Source organism: Coturnix japonica, chromosome 1 (assembly GCF_054131305.1).
Source record: "Coturnix japonica strain WE chromosome 1, WE-NBRP24, whole genome shotgun sequence".
NCBI lineage: Eukaryota > Metazoa > Chordata > Aves > Galliformes > Phasianidae > Coturnix > Coturnix japonica.
The window spans coordinates 51,370,663-51,391,198 of NC_140663.1; the positions used below are offsets into that span (position 1 = coordinate 51,370,663).

The 20,536-nt window shown below is 40.0% G+C and overlaps 1 protein-coding gene across 2 annotated transcripts in view; it reads right to left on the minus strand.

The window, feature by feature from the left end:
* MYH9 (myosin heavy chain 9) overlaps positions 1-20,536 on the minus strand; it is a 65,589-nt gene that overhangs the window by 9,838 nt on the left and 35,215 nt on the right. For both annotated transcript variants that reach the window (XM_015862207.3, XM_085519227.1), the window contains exons 8-28: positions 20,420-20,518; positions 19,429-19,572; positions 17,294-17,389; positions 16,122-16,240; positions 15,015-15,167; positions 13,452-13,625; positions 12,368-12,541; positions 11,664-11,778; positions 9,096-9,289; positions 8,644-8,765; positions 8,218-8,287; positions 7,533-7,693; positions 6,687-6,795; positions 5,591-5,722; positions 4,799-5,005; positions 4,148-4,285; positions 3,506-3,629; positions 2,516-2,687; positions 1,734-1,946; positions 1,172-1,316; positions 455-661 (exon numbers count right to left, since the gene is read on the minus strand). In XM_015862207.3, the coding sequence (XP_015717693.2) occupies positions 455-661; positions 1,172-1,316; positions 1,734-1,946; positions 2,516-2,687; positions 3,506-3,629; positions 4,148-4,285; positions 4,799-5,005; positions 5,591-5,722; positions 6,687-6,795; positions 7,533-7,693; positions 8,218-8,287; positions 8,644-8,765; positions 9,096-9,289; positions 11,664-11,778; positions 12,368-12,541; positions 13,452-13,625; positions 15,015-15,167; positions 16,122-16,240; positions 17,294-17,389; positions 19,429-19,572; positions 20,420-20,518 (3,068 nt within the window). The remainder of the gene's footprint in view (positions 1-454; positions 662-1,171; positions 1,317-1,733; positions 1,947-2,515; positions 2,688-3,505; positions 3,630-4,147; positions 4,286-4,798; positions 5,006-5,590; positions 5,723-6,686; positions 6,796-7,532; positions 7,694-8,217; positions 8,288-8,643; positions 8,766-9,095; positions 9,290-11,663; positions 11,779-12,367; positions 12,542-13,451; positions 13,626-15,014; positions 15,168-16,121; positions 16,241-17,293; positions 17,390-19,428; positions 19,573-20,419; positions 20,519-20,536) is intronic.

Here is a 20,536-nt window from a genome sequence, read left to right on the forward strand (position 1 = left end):
TTATCTTGAAGAGAGCTGGAAAAAATCCTGAATTTCAGCATCTCCCTTTAGCCACCTCTCTTCACCATCAACCACATTACAAACTATCAAGATACATTCTTCCAAATCACCAGACTGTGCCACTCTAGGCTCACAAGTAGCTGAAAGGTTATGGAACTGTACAGTACAAACTGCTGCACGCTGAAGGGAAGCACCTTTTGGTGGCTGCTCATTAATGACACCAGTCCTAATGGCCTGAGCTGATAATGAGTTAAGGAGTTTGCTGAGTCCTTGGGAAGCAAACTATGTCTGTGCTTTTTTATAGGAAAAAGTTCCTACAAAAAAGCAGAGGATAAAGATCCTCTGGAGGAACAAGAGATTTTCAAATTAACCACAAGAAGGTACCACCCTATAACCTTCTTTCCTCTCTATTCTCTGGCTACAACAGAAGCTAAGGAAAACCCATGCCACTCACCTGCAACTTGTTCACTCTCTCAGCCAATTCTGTCTTTACTCTTTCACCTTCTGTAAATTTCACCTGCAGTTCTTGGAGCTGAGCATCTACTTTTTTCCTCTTGTGCTCTGCATCCCCTTTGCCTTGCAGAAGTACCTTCACTTCATTGGACAGTTCAGCCTTTTCACTTTCCAGGGCTTGTTTTGCTTTTTCAAGATTTGCTCTCACCTGGAGGGGGAGGGAAATAACAACAAAATACCTTAGACTGAAGATACAGCAGAATACATCCAGTGAGTGATTACGTTTTTTTCCCCCCTCCAAATTATTCCAACAAACCAATGTTGCATGTTTTACAGCTAAGTCTTAGACTGCTCATTCAGAAAAAAACAATATGAACACCTGATAAGCAGGAGACAATTAAACAATCAGAGCAGACAACAATAAAGGAGATAGTCTTGCACCATCAGAGTTTCAAATTAAAGGTTGTACAGTTCAACAAATGCTAGAAGTGAAAAGAACTAAACAGTATCTTGGCTATTCAGTAGAAGATGCCTGATGGGAACAAATGAATGAATGCAACTATTTATACATCTATAATATGCTCCATAGTACAAAATGATCTACCAAGGAATGAAGAGCATTTGCATCATGTATTAAGACACTGCAACAGAGCAGCTATCACTTCATTCACTTCAGAGAGGCTGACTGCTTTGGTCTTGCACTCCCTGTTCCACATACCCGTTTGGTTTGCTCTAATTGCTCTGCCAGTTCTTCAATGGCTTGTGAATGTTTCTGCCTCATCTCTTGGATCTGAGCCTCATGTGTCTTCGCCTCATCCTCAAGGGTCTTCTTCAAAACCGTTACTTCTTGTTCTCTCTTTGACCTGCAAAATTCACAGCTCTTATGTAGATGGCAAGGAGAGAATCAAACGGATGTGCATATCCGCAAACAGCATCTCTAATGCAGAAGAACACCAAGGTTTGGTTAGCCCTACACGCTACAAATACATTTCTCAAAGTTAGCACTTATCTTTGTACCCTTCTTAAGTACAAGCTCACTACACTAACAATCGAATGTGAAAGTGTGAATGTTTTGGGTATCACCACCACTAGGGTTACAGAACAAACTAACTTCCTTACACCAGACAATGGAACGCAGTCTTGACTACAGCTTGCACAGTCTCCTTCTGTAGCCATTGGAGGCTGCTAACCAGCATGCTCTGACAAAGACTTGCACTTATTTTAATAAAGAAGTCAAGAACAAAACCAGACCATACAACACAACTACGTATTGTAGTTACCTGAGCTCCTGCTGAGCAGCTGTAGAATCTAAAGTATCTTCTAGCTCTGTTTTCAATGCTTCCAGCTCCTCTCCCAGGTCTCTCTTCTGTTTTTCGGCTTTGTTCCTGGAAGCTCTCTCTGACTCCAGGTCTTCCTGCAGCTCAGTGATCTGGGACTCAAGTTCCCTGATCTTTTTCAGGGCCATGTTCTTCTGAGCTGCCTCTTCTTCCACCCTGTGTTTAAGATAAGAGTTTTGGTCAGAGCCAGATATAAAGCATACATAAATGAAAACCACCTGCCCTACAAGAATAATCCAGAAAAAAAGCTGATATGGATAGGCTCTACACGATTACTTTCAAACTTTGATCCATAGATCACCTACAAAATTCTAATTTCTAACTCTCAATACTTGACAGAGCACAATTACTTACCTTAAAGAGGGGGACACAGAGAGACTGACAACAGAAGCAAAACAGAAGCAGAAGAAAAAGTTCCATTTTACAATGGAAGTTGGACACTTCACTGAATAGACAAATAAAGCACCTACCACAGAGAGACAGCGCCCTGCTACTATTTTTTAACCCCCTCTGAAATCCTATAGCAAAACTTCCACAGCACATGTTGCAGTGATAGCCTAGCTCTGTACAGAGAATGTGGCAGTGAGTAACAGCCAAAGAACTCTGATGCTAAGGATATGAATCCTAACAGTTCACAGACTGAAATACATAACATTCCAAAGTGACACAAGACTAGAAGAAATACCTCCTAACGAATGTGGCAGTACCATAGGTCAGATTCTCACCTAGCTAAGGCTGCCTGCAGCTCCTCTTCCTTCTTGGACAGCTGTATTTTGAGTTCTGCAATCTGAGCCTGCAGCTCAGCAATCTGGTCATGCAGATCACTGGAGTCTCCCTCAAGCTTTCGACGAGTCTTCTCCAATTCTTGCCTCTGCTTTTCTTCACGTCGAAGACGTTCTAATACAGACAAGGACAAAGTAAGTTGCACAATGACACAAAGTCATTCAAAGAACACTGTGCAAGGCAGAGAAAATAAAGCTATTCAGGCAATAATATCTTTCCTGGTAATACAACCGTAAAAACTAGCTGGAGTGCATTATTCTGTCAGGATAATGCAGATGGCTCACGTATTTTGCACTTAAAAGATACGCGTGCAATTTTCCTCTCCCTCATTTTATATCCAAACCTCCTTCCCCGCTTCATTGTAAAAAAACAATAAATAACAAGCACAATGCTAGTCTCTCCCAGCATCCACACCACACGACACTCATTAAGTGATGCTGAGCACAAGGACTGCTCTCCTTTTACTGCAATTAAATAGGCCATCTCCTGCTGTGTTGACCTGGCCAGCCCCACGATAAAGAGCATCTAGCTTGAACTCTGAAGAACTTGCACAAATGGAGCATCAAAACCCACACCAACCCTGACAAAATGATGCTGCTGGAAGTAGAAAGGTGGAGACCCTTCCACAGTAGGAGAAGAAAGAGAACCAGCTTCTCTTCTCCATTAGCCTGCTGCTTTGGAGAGGCTTTTTATTTAAATCATAGGCTCAGCTGATGAGGCACATAACCTTCACCCAGCCACTGAACAGCTCTATCAAACCAATCAATAGCATACACACTATAGACTAGTTTTTAACCCCTCAAAAACCAGACTGAGACTCAAGCTTCAGAAATGAAACTGAAACTCCACAGCTTTAAACAAGAAACCACCCAAAACTGAACAAACAATTCCTATGCAGGATCTACTTCTTAAAATATACTAAAAGACGGCACCTTCCAGGTCTGTGATCATGGCCTCATGCTTGTTCTTTAGTTTGGCTAAACTCTTTGATTTCTCCTCTTCCTCTGTTAGGTTTGTTGTGAATTCAGACATTCTGTCTTCCAACAGTTTCTTTTCCTGTGGAATTGGGAAGTTATTGTCAATGCAGTTGCTGGAATTACAGGAGAATTTTCAGAGTTGACCGTGCTTAAAGAAGATATTCATGTCATTAGTGACTACTACTGCAACAAGGAAACGTGGAAGGAAACAAATCCATTCAGGATTACAGATAATACTCCAATAAACAGTGGCTTACAGATCTGTATCTGACAACCCTTTCAAAGCCGAAAGGGAAGCCTGTTTGTGAAGTAACTTGATACTGCTTGGCATAGCAATGTACCAGAAAAGATTTGCTCACCTATTGTTAGTTAGTCAAGGCTAACTTGACTAACTGTATTTAAATATATAACACTGATCTGTGAAAAATACAGACAGGCATCTAATTTCATAAACAAATTCCAGTTAGGGCTGCTTATCACTAGACTGAATTAATTCATAAGCCTCCCATAAAAAGGAAAAGGTCAGCCTTTGGCTAGTAGCTCCAAGGGAGTCACTGGAACATCTTTAGTCTGCATGGAAAACTGCAGGAGTCTTACCTTGGCCAATTTGAGATTCTGGTCTTCCAGAACTATCACATCTTCTTCTAGTTTCTTCAGTTTGGCCTCTGTGGTCACTTTTTCCAGCTGCAACTTCTGCCTTGCACTTTCCTCTTCTTCAAGCTGCTCCTCTAGTTCCTTCACAACACAAACACAAAAACAAGGAACTTGTCAATGCTGCTTACTGGCCAATATAACCAGCACAATAGTCAAGTTCTAATTTTCAATGTTTTTTCCACCCCTCCCACAAGGTGATATTAGCATTTTCCAGAATTGACTTCTCTGTCTTGACTTGATGCAACATACTGCACTTTAGTAAATAAAATTTACAGCAGAAGAAAACAATACTGTGTTGCAAAGAATACTACAGTTCCCAAAACACCTGGTTCAAGCAAAAACTTGTCCAGTTATTTGACAAGTAGCCATAACCTTCACCTTCAAAAATGGAATGACACATTCCAGATGACTGTTTGAATGCCTGGGGCATCAGAATTGTTCTGCCCTGTTATTTCCCATGCATAGATTTTTCAATTGTATTTCTTTTATTGTTATTCTCTCTCTTCTGATTCCCTCCAAAATAAGACAAACAAACCACTCTGACTCCTATTAGCCTGTTTACTGATACCAGAGATGGCATTCCTAATGCATTACCTGAATGTTCTGCTGCATTTTCTTCTTTTCAGCCTGCAGGTGTTGACACCGTTCCTCTTCTTCCTCCACCCTTGCTTCCAAGTCATGACAAATTTCCTCTAGTTCTTGTTTCTTGGCTGTCAGACGGGCTCTTATCTCCTCAGCTTCAGCACAGAGTTCAGCTTCTGCTTGCAGTTGTTCTTGTAGCTGCATCTTCTCTGCCATAAGCTTCATAGTATACAAAACAGAAACAACAGTAAGACAAACTCCAATTTAGCAAAGCACTAAGCAATTTATATTAATTGAGGATATATACCCCAGTGTTCTGCAGTTATATCATAACAACTTCAGCTGTCTCCTATACTATAAGTTAGAGCCACATTCACGTGGTCTAGAGACCATGACTGTTTGAAATTGTTTAGTTTTGATTGTTTGTTTTCAGTTTGATTATTTAGTTTTCCCCTGAAAAAGTAATGTAAGTACCATCCCTGCAGAAAAACAAGCCTGCTGCACCTTCTGAGTTCCAAACAAAAATAATTCCATTTACGATGAGGCTGAATTCAACCAGCTTGCTATAATACTCAGCCAAAGGAGACTTTATAGATAATGGCTGTAATAAGGCAATAGTTATTCACTGTACTAAATGACCTGGTGGAAAAACTGAGCTGGGGAGAAGGGCAAGCAAAACTGAACAAGGTAGAGCTAAGTCACATATTACAGCAAGCAGGAATCCTGCAGCTTGTGCATCAGACCATTAAAGCACAGGAACAGCTCTTGAGACAGTAGACAGAATGAGTTTTATACATAACTCACCTGGGCCTGGAATGTCTCCATCTCACTCAGTCTATTTTCTGCAGCTAGCTGCTTCTCCTTAACCTTTATTAGTTCTTCTTCCTTGGCCATCATCTCTTCCTCCTGTCTGCTTACTTGCAACAGGGGTTTCACCTGAAAAGGAAACCAAGGGATTGGGATGTATTTAATGAACATTGAGAACATGACAAAATGCTCTTGTATGTGATAAGCATCCAACAAAACAATGTTTTTTGTAAGTACTGTATCAGAAGGACTGACCAGTTACTTTGTTATGAACCACAGGAGAATCACAGAGGACTACATACAATCTGTTTTGCCACTAAGCCTGACTAACTGATGTTTCCTCCAGGATGGGATAATTCAGGAAAGCAATGGGTAAAAACTTCAGGACTCAAGGTGTAAGCAGTAATAACAGTAAAATAGTTTCACCATGCAGTGGAGCAAATTATAGTTCACGGGCAGTCAATGTAAAGAAAACAACACCACCACTCATCTCTGCTTCCCCACCAAAAAACCCTAGAAGTCTTCATAGGAAGGAGGAAACTACTTTCAACTTAGACTTAGCTGCAACGTCTCCATAGTTGAGGAGCAAAAAATCCCACAAGTGTGGGAAAAAGACCATTCCTTCATGTGCTCATTGTCTTTATAAAAATAAACTTGTGCAAATCTAACAGCAGAATCAGACTCCAGTGTTTTCATAATTCTGGAGGAAGAGATGACAGATCTCTTTTTCCATGTTAACAATTTTTGTCCAGCCAAATTGACTAGCCATGTAGTAAAGCAAATCTCTGAAGTGATATACTACCAAAGCTAGCAATCCTCCTCTATGCATAAAACATTAAATCATGACTTCTGCTTTTCCACATTACTTGCACATAGCCTTGCACTATTCTATACAGGCACACTGCACAGATAGAAAATATGTCGCAATATTATCTATCTAAATGAATCAAGGTGCAGTTGTAGGCAAGCTCAGTTGGAAAGGAAGTGTTTTTTTGTTGTTGTTCTGGTTTTTTTTTGCTGTGGTTCAACTTGAGAAGCTTAAATCACAACTACAAACTTACACCAAAACTCTCATAAATGGAAAAAATATTACCTTGGTGAACAACCTCCACCACTGCCAGTTCCGCAGTTTCAAGTAGGCAGCACAGTTCCTCTGGAGCACCTTCATGGCTGTCAGCTGCTGCTGGCGCTTGGCAAAAGCTCTACAAAGTAAAAAATGGAGATCAGATAACAAAGGAACCCCCAGTGGGACACTAATCTCTCAATCAAGACCCCTCTTGGATAACTGTAGATGATAAGGTTCCCTCCTCAAAAAAAAAAAATTTAAAAAAAAAAGGAGATCAAAATTTGCAGCTAAATTCCTCCAGCTTTTTGAAGACTTTTTCTGCCCAGGTAAAGTTGATTATTGTTTCCTCTACTCAATTTCCTCTGTATTAAAAAGTTTTTCCCTAGCACCTTCCAATATTAGAAGTCTCATTCTCACTTCCCCACAAGGAGATGTAAAACAGAGGTGTTCTGTACCTGACAGATACTACTCTTGTTTTTAGATACGTACCATTTGCAGTCCTACCTAACAGCTTCAGAGAAATCACGTTTGTAGCTTGCAGCTCTTTCACAAAAATAAAACCCCAAAAACCCAAACCTAAAAAGTTGCCTGCTGTATTGCTGTATAGTGTTCCTATGGAAGGAAATAAACTTTACTGCTCTGCATGTAGGACAGCAGCATGTATGTTTTCTTGCAAGTGCTAGAACTCAAGTATTACAGAGATTGGACAACTCTAAAACCATTATCAGCTGATATATACAATGAACAAATTGTGGTCTTTCTGACAAAAAAAACCGATTGGTAATCAGCTTTTTTTTGGGGGGAAGAGAAACTTGCACCTGAAGAGGAGAAATACATATGTTTATAATGTATTTTGTAAAATCTGATCCTTACTTTCTGGCCAGGTAGCCTCTGCAGCACGCTTGGAAGCCAATAATGACATCTGTGATTTTCAGATCTCTCTCTTCCTCAAGATGAGCAAGGACTCCAGCTCTGAAAAACACTTTACTCTGTCCAATTCGGTAAAGGTTAGAATCCAGCTCCAATGCTTTGATCTAAAATGAGAGAAAGAGAAGAATACATTTATTGCAAAGATTGCTTCACATCACATTGTGAAACATGTGTCACAGCTGTAAGATACCCCTTTTCTCCCACAGTAACCCACTCAGGTCAGCCAACACTGTTAACTCCTGCAAAATCCCTGTTTAATTAGAAGATTTGGAGTTCAGCCAAGCACAGCATGAAACAGAGCCAATATAAGACAGAAAACACATTAGAAGGCGATAATTTAATATAACAGCACATCCAGTACCCAAAGATACAACAATGCTGCAAGGAATACTTTTTTCTTTCCAAAAGTCCTCTTCCTTGCCTAAGAAGAATACATCTCTTCATTCTTCATATTTAATTTTTCCCAATTCTAATCTGAAAGGCACCCCAACCAACTTTCCCTTCCTTTAAAGGATTTGTTGTTGATACCGATACCAGTTCAAAGGAAGAAACTATATTCCTCTGAGACAGAATGAACAGGAATCCCTTAAATTCAATTCAGTGCCCCTTAGTTTATGGAATGTCTTACCATCAGCACACAGGCTTGTTTTCCATCCATAAATCCTTTGGGAATTGCATTTGGAGTTAAGATTTCATATCTGAAGAGCAGAATGCATTGGGTTAATTACATAGTTATATATGGAAACAAAAAGCACTAGTTCCTATCACATTTTGACTTCAATGTCTAATGGTCTTGCTAGAACAAGAAATTGCACCTGTAGACAAAAGAACGTGAAGCAGCAGACTTGCATAGGGTCCTCTGCTCCTTAGCACAACTCCATGCTTAGTAGAGAAAAAGACAAAGATACTTTTGGGAAGCTTTGTGCCTTTCAAAGCAGCATTGATTTAGTGGTAACAAAGTACTTCAGTTTTCACACTTATATATATATATAAGAGTATATATATATACTTATAGCAGGGTAGAGACTAATTCGGATTATTTCCTAGTCTTTACCTTTGTCTGAATTCCTGGAATACAACTCTGTTGGGGAAACCCTGACGACAAATACGGATTCCTTCCAGCACTCCATTGCAGCGAAGTTGATCAAGGACCAAGTGGGGGTCGAGCTTTCCAGCCTGGTAAGGAAAAAAACATTTGCTTAATATCGGTAACCTTGTACAGAAGAGGCTTAACACCTTGCCTCCTCCCCTTTTTTGTAAAGCAACTGGTTCTCTGTTTTTTCTGGTTATAAGAAATCAAAAGCTTCTATGCCACCTTAGAAATAACTGCAAAGATCAGTCTCTCCCAAACTGGAAAGTGTGACATTACTTAAGGTAACTGTAAAGAGAGATCTTGAATAAATAGGACCGCTACAAGATTTGTTGCAAAAACTGGGAAGATAAAACAACTTCCTGCCAAGGAAGTCCATCTATGACTGCATGGGCAGTAGTTATAACCTCTTTTACCTTCTTCTCGTGGTTGGGGATGATGCAACGGACGAAGTTGGGGTTGGTGTTTCTCAGGGTGGCCATCAGTTTAGCCAGCTGTTCTTTGTAAAGCTGTCCCACTGTTCGGAACATACCCTTCCTGGTTTTAAAGGCTCCTGGCAACGCTGTTTCTGACATGCCAGCTACCTGATCCAGTCCAACAATACGATCAACTAAAAAGAACACAAGAAAGGGAATTAACATTCAGCCACAACCAGAGGAAACATTGCTCTGTACAAAGAACATCTGGGTAGAACAGGATAAATGAGAGGAGCTGCAGGATCCTTTTTGCTTCATCTCTACACAGATGTCGACTCCTGTACAGAATTTGTGCAGGGATAGGAGCAGGAAGGAAAAAAAAGCAACAGCTCACTACAGGAAGTTTGAGTGATGGAATCAAACTTACTCCCAAACATAGCCTACTGATGCTCTGGAGGACAGATCTGGAAGAGCAATCTAGAAGTGTGTTTCAGATGCTTCCACTTGCTTAGGTTACAATGGAAAACAACAAACCAAGAGTTCTAGCTGCTAGCCCACCAGAGTTATTCATTAACTCTGATCCAGAAGGGGCTACAGTTAGAGAAAAAGCCCAGCCTGACTATTCAGTCACAAGCAGATTTGCCATGGTTGGTGATCAGAAAAGCCATACCTACTTGCTAACTGAACAAACACGGTTAAAGGCACGATAGACACCAAATCCCAAGATAGCACTGCTTGAGTTATTTTGCAGTACGAGTATTCCATGAATTACAGACACAAACAACACCACTAGGAGAAAGCCAGAACTCCCTGCCCCAACAGCTTCTCCACTAAGTCACAATGACATCCGAGTACTAATGAAGCTATCATCTTGATGGGTAAACTCCAAGATTGTTTTTTTTTTTTTTTCAATAGAAACCAGTTAGATCTGAAAATATCATCAGCCAGAAGAAACTAAAGCACTTCTTCTTCCTGTTGTTCTATCATGTTGAAATAAATATTCACGCTCACAACCACTATAAATTCCCACACCCTAAGGTACTTTTTCTCAAGGGCCTCAATCTATTTTCTCATTACTATCCTCAGTGATTGCCTGATGCCTACAACCAGGCTCCTGTCTTAACTTCTGAAAATATATAACTTATGCTCAACTGGCTTGATTAAAAAAACCTGTCAAGAGAAATCCCCACAAATGAAGAAACAAGAAAGGACAAACACTCTCATTTACAGTTAATGCCAGTTTACAACTGCTCACTTCTAGAGCAGCCATTAGAATAGGGCCAAAGCTGTCTTATCAGAAAGAAAAGAAGGTTATTTTACTAGATGACACCACAGGGAAATCCATAGAAGAGTGTCCCAGATTCTGTTTGGAACAATCCTCTTAAAAACTTGAGCTCTGCCATCTACATCAAGATGGCAAAAAGGACAGTCACTTGCAACAGAAGATCCAGCTAAGAACAATAGATGAGATCTGAACAGCTGTGGCTCAGTTGACATTCTATTTCCAACAGGCATGTGTCAGCCTCACACAGCAAAGGCCTTACTGGGTACTACTTGCTGACAGATATTTTTCATGTAGTACCAATTCCTTTTCCAAACTAACTTTCTTTTTTGTGATCTGTGGCTGAAATCAAACCCCAGCACTAAAATCAGCATTAAACTGAATTTCAGTTTTAACATAGTCTTAGAAATCCTTCTTCCAAGTTTTGGAATGAAAAATAGCCTTACTAGTTCTGTGTTCAAACATTTGACAGGGACTTGCTTTTAGTTGTTCTTGTGAAAGTCTTGCAAGAACGCTTTTTGTGCCTGAATGTGTCCATATTTGTCTTGTATCCACTCACAAGGATTTATTTATTTTTCTAAGTCCATGAGGAGCTACTAGCACAAAGCAAAGGAAATGAACAAGAGAGACAAGCAGGTATGACAAAGGGACAAAGAGAAGTTAATGGAAGCATTTCTTGCATGGCTCTAGGATGCATTACACACGACACAACAGCTGGATTTCTCAGTCACCTGGTTCTAGATGAAGAATAGGAAAGTGTTGATAGAAATAGGCTCTCTGAACGTTCTGCATCTCTGCAACAGACAGAGACGTCAAAGAAAACCCATGACAGAAAGTGACAGTAACAGTAAGACTCAAAAGCAGATAAACTCAGAGGAGATAGAATAAAATACTGAACAACACTGTGGCAAAAACACGCTAGTTGCAGGACAGAAAACCTAGATTCAACCTCAGATCTTGCATTTGAGTGTTGCAGCTAAGCAAGCTGCCAGGACGCATTGGTGTGTTCATATTTTAATCTGGAATTCTCAATTGGAACAATAATTGCAGTATATGCAGAAAGCTTAATGTAAGTCAATGCACACGAGCCTTTCTTTTGTGTTACAGTGAATTTTAAACGCAGTACCAGGGTCTAAGCAAAGGAAGTACTGGATAATATTCATTTTGGTGGTTTAGTCCCCAGGGAAAAAAAGTAACATAGGTCATAACAGATTTTTGATGAACCAACAAGTTTTTCCCTGTAAAACAGGAAGAGAAAATATATGAGATTAAATTTATCTACGTACCATCTTTCCACAACTCAGACACAAACTTATCCGACGACTGATGGAGAAGAGTAGCAATGTTATCATTCAGTGGATCCATGTTCTTCATCAGCCACTCATCTGCTTTGTAATCCACCTGGAGAAGAAAAACACATCAAGAAACTCCAGACCATTTTCTGCAGCACAAGATCCAGCAAGATTCTGCAAGGTCTAGAAAAGCAGCACCAGGGTTTGCATAATCAACAACAGACTACCTAATTATTCTTGAATGTGTCATCAAAGCAAGCATATCTACAGACACCATCCCCCCCCCCCTCCCAGAATGCTGATTGTTCTGCTCTATTGGTAAAGGGGGTGGATTTGCAATGCTAGAATGCATCAGCCTGAGTGTGAAGCAAAAAACTGCTGCACCACCATTATTGGTGATGAAATCTTGACACAAGGTTTCTGTGAAGTATCTCCAATCCCATTAAGTCACAGAGAACAAATTTCAGCTGGTGTCGTTTTGACATGTCCTCAACTACTCATAAATAATTTGCAGGTAAATCTCCTTAGGCCCCGTAAAGTCTACAGCAATGAAATGGCTTTGTGAAGTCTCCCACCAACCTCCCATGTCTTCCCATACACAGTCACTTTGCTAAGTAGCTACTTCTAAAAAACAGTAGTTACGCAGTGGAAAATAAGACAGACATTCTTCTCATGCAGTTTAGCTATTCATTCATTACCTTGCCAGCATAATGTATGATACAGAAGTCAGCTTTGTCTTTCAGCTGTTTTGGCTTCTGAAATTTGGGGTGGGTGCCTTGTTCTTGTACAACTTTTTCCACAAAGCTTTTGTCTGTTGCTTTTGGGAACCAGCACTCTTCATCCAGCAGTGCCAGTATACCAGGGGGGCCAGCCTTAAAAGAGGGAAACACCCAAACATCGTTAAGTACAGGACTACGTCAGTAATTAAAACCCTTGGACAGCTAGGAAAAAAAGGACACACAATCCCTGTCACATTCCCCTGTCCTGTGGTATCAGTTCAACTGCTGCCATAGTAATAGAAATTATTAATAATCTCTCAAGATTATCTTCTGAAATCATAGAATTATAGAATGGCCTGGGTTGAAAGGGACCACAATTATCATCTGGTTTCAAACCCCCTGCTGTGTGCAGGGTCACCAACCACTGGACCAGGCTGCCCAGAGCCACATCCAGCCAGGCCTTGAATGCCTCCAGGGATGGGGCATCCACAGCCTCTGAACATTTTTAACAGAAGCTCTCTTTCATGACACTTGTACAGGGTGTTTTAAGTGAAATATATATATATAAAATATGTATATATTTTAGTAAAAGGAACACTACAGAAGACCAGAGCAGAAAATTGCAGACACTAGTTCTTACTATTGGAACATCTGCTGTGAAATGTGTGAATTTCCAAGTTTTGCAAGTGCAGAGTGAAAGCAATAGAGGTTCACAGCCTCTCTTCACACTTGTAGGCAACAAAGGAAGTTCACACTACTTATCCTAAACTTCACTTACGCACCCAGCACCATGCAGTTCTACACAAAGATAATTTTCTGAGAAGAAAAGACAGGTGACAAGGTGATCTGTTTGCATGCAATACTTCCTACAGAACCGATACTAACAGTTTTATTGATGACATACTTTCAAGACCAAGAGAAAACAATTCATTTCTGCTTCTTATCAAACCAGCGTGCCAGTAGAGGATTACAAAAGCTAGCTGTATACAGAGACTACCTTTTCTATGACACAACTAGTGCAGCCATCTCTTGTTGTCCAAGGACAGGAGAACAAGCTTCTTACCGGCTTCTCTATGAGGTCTATGCAGGGCTGCAGGTCCAGGCCAAAGTCAATGAAATTCCACTCTATGCCCTCCCTCTGGTACTCCTCTTGCTCCAGAATGAACATGGTGTGGTTAAAGAGCTGCTGCAGCTTTTCATTTGTGTAATTAATACACAACTGCTCAAAGGAGTTCAGCTAATGAAGAAAAGGGTAGAAAGATATTTGAACAGTTATAAGGCATATCTACTATTCTAGCAATAAACATCACATTTATAGTTATAGTACAGCAACTCTAAGCTAGTGTTCTTGTCTTAACTTCTAACCCTTTTGCTTATGAACCGCATTTCCTGTCACATGCTACTGAAACACTGCATCAGTCCCAAGGGAAATTCAAACGCTGCTCCTCAGAATTTGCAGAAGAATGTTTTGTCATAAACAGCAGAAGAATTACTGTAGCCACTTAACCCAGGAGCAGAAAAGCCTCCAGTTTTCTCACAAACTCAGAGCTGGCAAGTCCTCTCTTCATAGGAGGGGGAAGCAATGGAGGTCTGCAGGCAGATTCCTGAAAACACGTGTACTGGGAAGTCCTTTTTAATCCTCATGTATAAAATCAGAAGGAGAAAACTGAGCAAAATTTTTCATTGTGTCCTGATTTCTTCAAACTACATGGATAAGGTTAAAAACCAAGGATGTATTTTCATGTTAGACCATACTTAATTTTAATGTAACTGCTGAACAGAGTGGTTCTGTTCTACTCCCTCCATGTTCCAGTAATTCCTAACCATGCATTTCCGCATTATGAGATGTAGCAACCAAAAGTACAGTTGGATCAACAACGGGATCAGAGAGAAACAAAGCAATTTTCCTGTGGCTTGGTTTCCTATTTCATTAATAAATGGACCAAGTAACGTAGCAGCTGCAGAAAAGCTAGATTCAGAAAAACACAAGCTTATAGGAATTGCCTGGCTGCCATAGGGATGGCAGGATGGTTCTTTTCTGGTGTTAGCCTGTGACTAGATAGGACTAAGCATAATGCAAAGCCATGCTCTGAAACTGTAGTTTCATGGACATTATGATTTAGCCTAACCATTCCCTGTTACCTATAGAGGGAGCTCCCACTTTCCCTTTTCCATCTTTTCCTTCAGCTGCTTCTTTCCTACATTTGTCTTGCATCAGTTTTTGTGCTTAGATTCCCCTTCACAGACTGACTCAATAATATGCCACCCTAAGAAAAACAGTATCTGCATTCTGCTACATGCTGAATTACAGAGAATCACAAATGGCCAGAACTATGAAATTAAAGTAATTGTGATGCACATGACAGAAAGGATGCAAGCACCAGAACAGAAAGCAACGGGATAACAATATTTGTAGTATACTTAAAGAAAGAAAGAATGAATTACTTGGACACTTTATTAAATAACCTGACAGTTCAAATCAGTATGGATCTCAAACAAAAGTAGGATTCACATGATATCCAAAGCTATTCTATCTTATTCCAGCTTTAAAACTATTTCCTTCAACAATTTCCTACCTGGCTCCATGGCAAACTGTGCTGAGTGCAGGGACCTGATGTGTCCTTACCTCAAAAATCTCAAAGCCAGCAATGTCAAGGATTCCAATGAAGGATGCGCCCTGTCTCTTGGTCTTATCCAACGCCTTGTTGATGCGCATAACCAGCCACCGGAACATCCGTTCATAAGTGGCCTTAGCCAGAGCCTCAATGGCAAAGTCAGCCTATGCAGAAAGACAAATATCAGGAGTTGCGTTATAATGGTGATATTCCATAAGTGGGAGCAAATAATGTCTTAATAAAGTAGCATGTCAAAACCAACTTTCAGGACCCTGCCCACGTGAGAAACCATAGCCTAATGTTCAAGAAAAAATAAATAAAACCAAGTCCCTTCCAAGGCAATATAGTATGTTCACATATATCCAAAGAAAAGCATTTAAATTAATTTGTAATTTAGAATTTGTCAAAGTCATTTTTTTTTCCCCTCAGTGCCATTACCGTACCCATGATTAACACAAAAATAAAGCATACAGAGTAAGAAACCAAATGTCAAAACAAAAGGACAGTCTGAATATTTCTAGATCTCACTTTCCCTTCCTAATCCTTCTCATGTTATGGGGTATGTTTATTTACACTGAGAATAATGATGTGTTTATGAAAAAGCCACGTAGAGAGTGAGCACAGGGACTCTACTTTATTAGTTAGCTTTGAGTTCAGGTTCACTTTAACAGCACATTCAGTACAGCCTGATTCAAGACTATTAAGAAACGTACAAACAATTTCAAGGGTGAGATACAAATTCTCTCACCCGAGTAGCTGGCCTACTCAGAAATGGTGCTTTCTATATTATAGCAACTTGGAAATGTCATCCTTGCATAGAGAACTGAAGAAACTTACTCTCCTGGGACAGCCAGTCACTAAAATTAGGAGAGTTGTGCTCTCATTTTTTCCTCATATGAGAAAAAGTGCTACAGGGGCAGGGGTGACTTCTATTTTTAAACAGATCAAGAGAGCTAATACTAGAAGGAACACAGATGCTGTATTATTCAAGTGTAGCTGCCAACATTGCAGCCACGAAGATGGCCATTAAATGCTAAAGAAAAATTTAATAGATTTGTTAGCTTCGTGACAGCAAAATTGAAGACTGAAGTACTCATTCACTTGTACAGAATGCCTACCTGTTCTTTGGTCTGAGCTTTCTGGACATAATCTCGTCCAACTTTGATGCGAGGAGTCAGAATACCTCTGGTGAAGTCTGTCACGTTGATACCCAAAAGATGAGACACTTTCTGTGCAGCTAAAGAAGGAAAAGGAAACAACAAAGGTATTCATGTGCTGGGTTTTTTGTTTATTTTCTTTTTTTCTTAAAGAAAACAAGAAAAAGAAAACATTTCTGCAACTGCATTCTCAGGACAGTAAGGACTGCTCTCAAAAAGCCATAAAATGAAGAGCAGGTTAATGAAACAAAGAAACCCTCCCAAAAAGCTCAAGCAGCCCATGCTTGAGGTTACAGGTTACTTTAAAAGCTACAGGAGTCCATTTGACACAATACTATCACATACCACTAAGACATAACACAGAATCCTCATAAACTTCACATTTACCATCAAATTAAAGATACCAACAGTGACTGACTTTATCAAACTAACTGTACTTTCTTCATCTGCTAAGTAGCTTTTGGGGCAACTCTTTTTATTTCAGATTAAAATGCCAAAAAATCAAATGGCTTACTCTCCTTCCTAAGGTACCATTTAAAGCACAGTTTCTACCATAACAGCCAAAAATAAAAACATTTAAAGAGCGATCAGCCACCTCTCAGCATTTCTGCAGTAATTCTATAATGGAACTTTATGATGCCTTCCAACATGCAGACATCCGTTGTGTGAAATATGATGTATATATACACCTGTAATAATAGGCAATGAAATTAAAAGGTGCCTAAATATGAAGTTAGTAAATATTTCTTAATCAGGTATGTAAGTAATCATTCTTAGCATGGTTAAAACAGACACACACTACGTGTTCCAGTAGAGTAAGCCTTTTCATCTGGTCACCGTTATGTGTACTTTCTGCCCAGTTCTTTTACAATAACAGTGCCACATTCCTGCCCGCGAGTGGCTGCAAATCCACATTTGGCAAGACAAAGCATTTCTTTTTATATTCATATGAAGGGGCATGTCAACTCCTTTGACAGTAAGCCAACTGATAGAAAAATAGGACAGCAGAATTCCCTACATACTGTAACTGATTTTTCTACTTGCAAGAACTTCCCATAAGCTTTTTTTTCTTCAGTTTTCTATGGAGGATTTTTTTTTTAGGGGTGGAGGGGCAGGGAAAGGAGATTGGTTACCTGTATTGTCTGGCATAGAGGCTTGGTCTGTGTTGCGCTCCTTCTTGAAGACTATGTTGCCAAGCTGAAGAACACCTGAGATAACCTTCAGAAGACCTTTTGAAATAATAACAGCTCAGTGTCAGACATCAGCAAAAGCCCCAGTATGACCCAGTTAACCATGTCATGAAAAATAACAAGCTCTTCTCAACAGCAAAAAATGTTTCTGGAATTTGAGGGAAAAAACCCACCACAGGTAAGTAATTCCTCTACAGGACTCCCATCCAGCACACAGGACTTTCCCTGCTTCTCCAGTGCAAGGCTGTGCAACCTGGGAATATGCCCACCCTCAGCATCACTACAGTAAAGTTGGAGACAAGACCAAGAGTCACATCTCAACCTATAACATCCACACTTTTTGATGTTTGTTCCCGATAACCAAAATGCACTATTACTTTCAGTTCCCTGACCAAGATCTGTAGACCATACAGACAACTACAATATAGGAAGGGCAGCAGGATGTGGGCAGCAGGGCCAGTACCATAACCAAATCACTTGCTGAATCATCTCAACCATTATTAAATCATATATTTGTACTTCTGAACAGTGCCAATGTAGCATCAGACATTAGGACTGGGAAAAAAATGTTCAGTGTCACAGCATCAGTCTAACGTTCACTATGTACCTATCAGAGCTGACTGCATAAGAGCTTCTCGTTGCCTTGAAAAAAATTGGTAGTCACTCACAAAAATGGTTTTATGCCAAAGATTTTTTTCATCTCTTAATTTTTTTTACCTACTACAGAAACAGCTGCTTTAAAACAATATCATTTTGACAGCAGAACAAACAAAGGCTCCATAGATTCTACATCAGGACTAACAGAAGAGAACCATATATGCTCCTACTGGCATGTCTTGAAATCCAGTGTTTTGACAGCTGAATCTGGAGTCCTGGCACTTGGACATACAGCTTGTTTTGATGTTGTCTCATACATGGAGAAAGTTAGCATTTAGATCACACATCAAAACTAAGTAACCTTACTGCCCAGCCAGCTACTCTAGATATTCTTATTTTAAGCCTAGACGAACTTCATACCTTGAATGGCAAGTACAAAATACTACAGTTATCTTTGCTGCAGTAGTTGGAACCAATAGTTCATCTATGTGACAGCAAAGACATGCCCTAGAGCATACATTGAAAACAAAACAAACCGCAAATCAAATGACAACAACAAACACAATACAGTAGGACATCTTAGCAATAAATTAGGCTGCCAATTATTTAATTCTGTTTAGGCAAACGTCTTCAACTCTATATAGCAGTTTCAGTCTTCGATGTATTAGAATATAGTATTAAATCGTGGATAACAGAAGCACGGATTTACTGCTGGCTGCACTGTGAAGAGCAACAGCTAAGGCACAGGTACATATTCCAGCCACAAGAGTTACTGCCTCCAGCAGAGGAAGCAGTGACCTCAATTAAAAAAAAAAACCCACAGATGCTTGTTTCAATGCAGGAAAAAAAGTTCTAGTTTTATAAGACCTTATACATCTACAAACTGAAATTTGGCAGAACATTGGTTCCCAAGCAGCAAGGCAGATTATAAATGAGAGCATAAATTCTAGGGAACTGTGCTCCCAGAATCAGACAATTTAATTTCTGATCAGCAGTTCAGTGTTAAGCTAGAAATAAAGGCACTACGAGCAGGCCATTTTCAAAGTACTAATCCAGCCAGCACTACATTAGATACTTAAAAGCCATTGCTTAAGGGGCAGGGGAGCACACAAGCCTAGCATTACACAAGATAGACAGGGAAATCTTGTATCTTTGATTTGTTACTCATAAACCAGATACACAGCCCTCAGACTAGGATCAAAACCAGCAAACAGATGAATGTTTTCATTGGCAGTTTGACTTCTAACACTGAATGTATGAACTGAAACTATGCTGGTATACCCTGAGCTGGGTTACTCCAAAGCTACTAAGCTCACCATATGCACCCTGCTCACTTTGGGTTTGGGATGGAGGCTGGAGAAACAAAGTAACAACAAAAAAATACCAAAAAATGGAAACAAATAAAAAATAAAGGTCTAGAGAGATGTGATCCATTTCCTCCTTGATTTTCTAGCATTTCAAGCTCTCCAGAGGACTCATACCTAATTGTTCCTCATCTGGGATGCCCATGATCCTCATTGCTTCCATGGTCTCCTGAAACATATCTTTGTCTTGCTGACCCGGGATTGTAACATGCCCATTGGAAAGGAAGCGGTATTTGTTGTAAGGTTCCAGAAGTAGATCAGCTTGAGATAAAAAATGAGAAGGAAGTTACTGTGGTGTTATATTTTAACAGACAAGCTACCACTGAGAGCAAATTTCTCACCTGCACACACTAGCAGGTGCTGGATGAATCTGAGATTAAGATCAGTTTTACTAACAGATGAAAATAAAATATATATTAGAATAGAAGTTGAGATTTTTTGCCTTATTTCTTTCTATTCTTTCCTCTGGAATACTCCACAACAGAAGTGCCAATCATCATTATGCCTCAAGTCTAAAAAAGCAGGTTATTAACTTTGAAGTAAGTTTGCCTTCAACTTCAGATACCTTAGTTGTTTCAAGTCACACCAAGGTTAATATATAGCTCTCGAAACAGTAGCAGCTATGAGAAAAGCCCTCTCTTTCTGTTATTCCTCCATATCAATTTGCAGCTCTCATACAACATGCAGTCCGATATTGGGCTAAAGCTTTACAGGTAGATGTGCTAGCATCCTAGAGTTGCATAGGTGCCAGATGCTTTGCTCCATTCAGTTAAATGCTGAGCACATCACAGTAGGATAATTCCTGCACAAGAAGGGCTTACGTCATACAAGACTAGACTAAACACAGGACAGTGATTTAGATAAGGAAGGGTGTAGATTCATTTCTGGCAAGGAGACAAGCACAGGAAGGAACCAGAGAAGCAAGTTTTCAGGAACTGAAAGGGGAGGGCAGAGGGATGTATGTGTATGCAGAAGTGGAGAAGGGGTGGACAGACCTAAGAGGCAGAGACATGAAACTATGAAAGAACAGGTGCAAGTGTATAAAGACTTCGGACCCTCTGCTGTGGTAAAAAGAGAACTCCATAACTATAACAAAAACCAAACTTACTCTTCAGATGTTCTCCTGCTCCAGAGAGTAGGTAGTAGAAGATGTGAAAAGTTCTCTCCTCTTTGGCTTGACGAATTGCACGTGACTTCTCCAGTAGATCTTCTGAGAGTTAAGGCA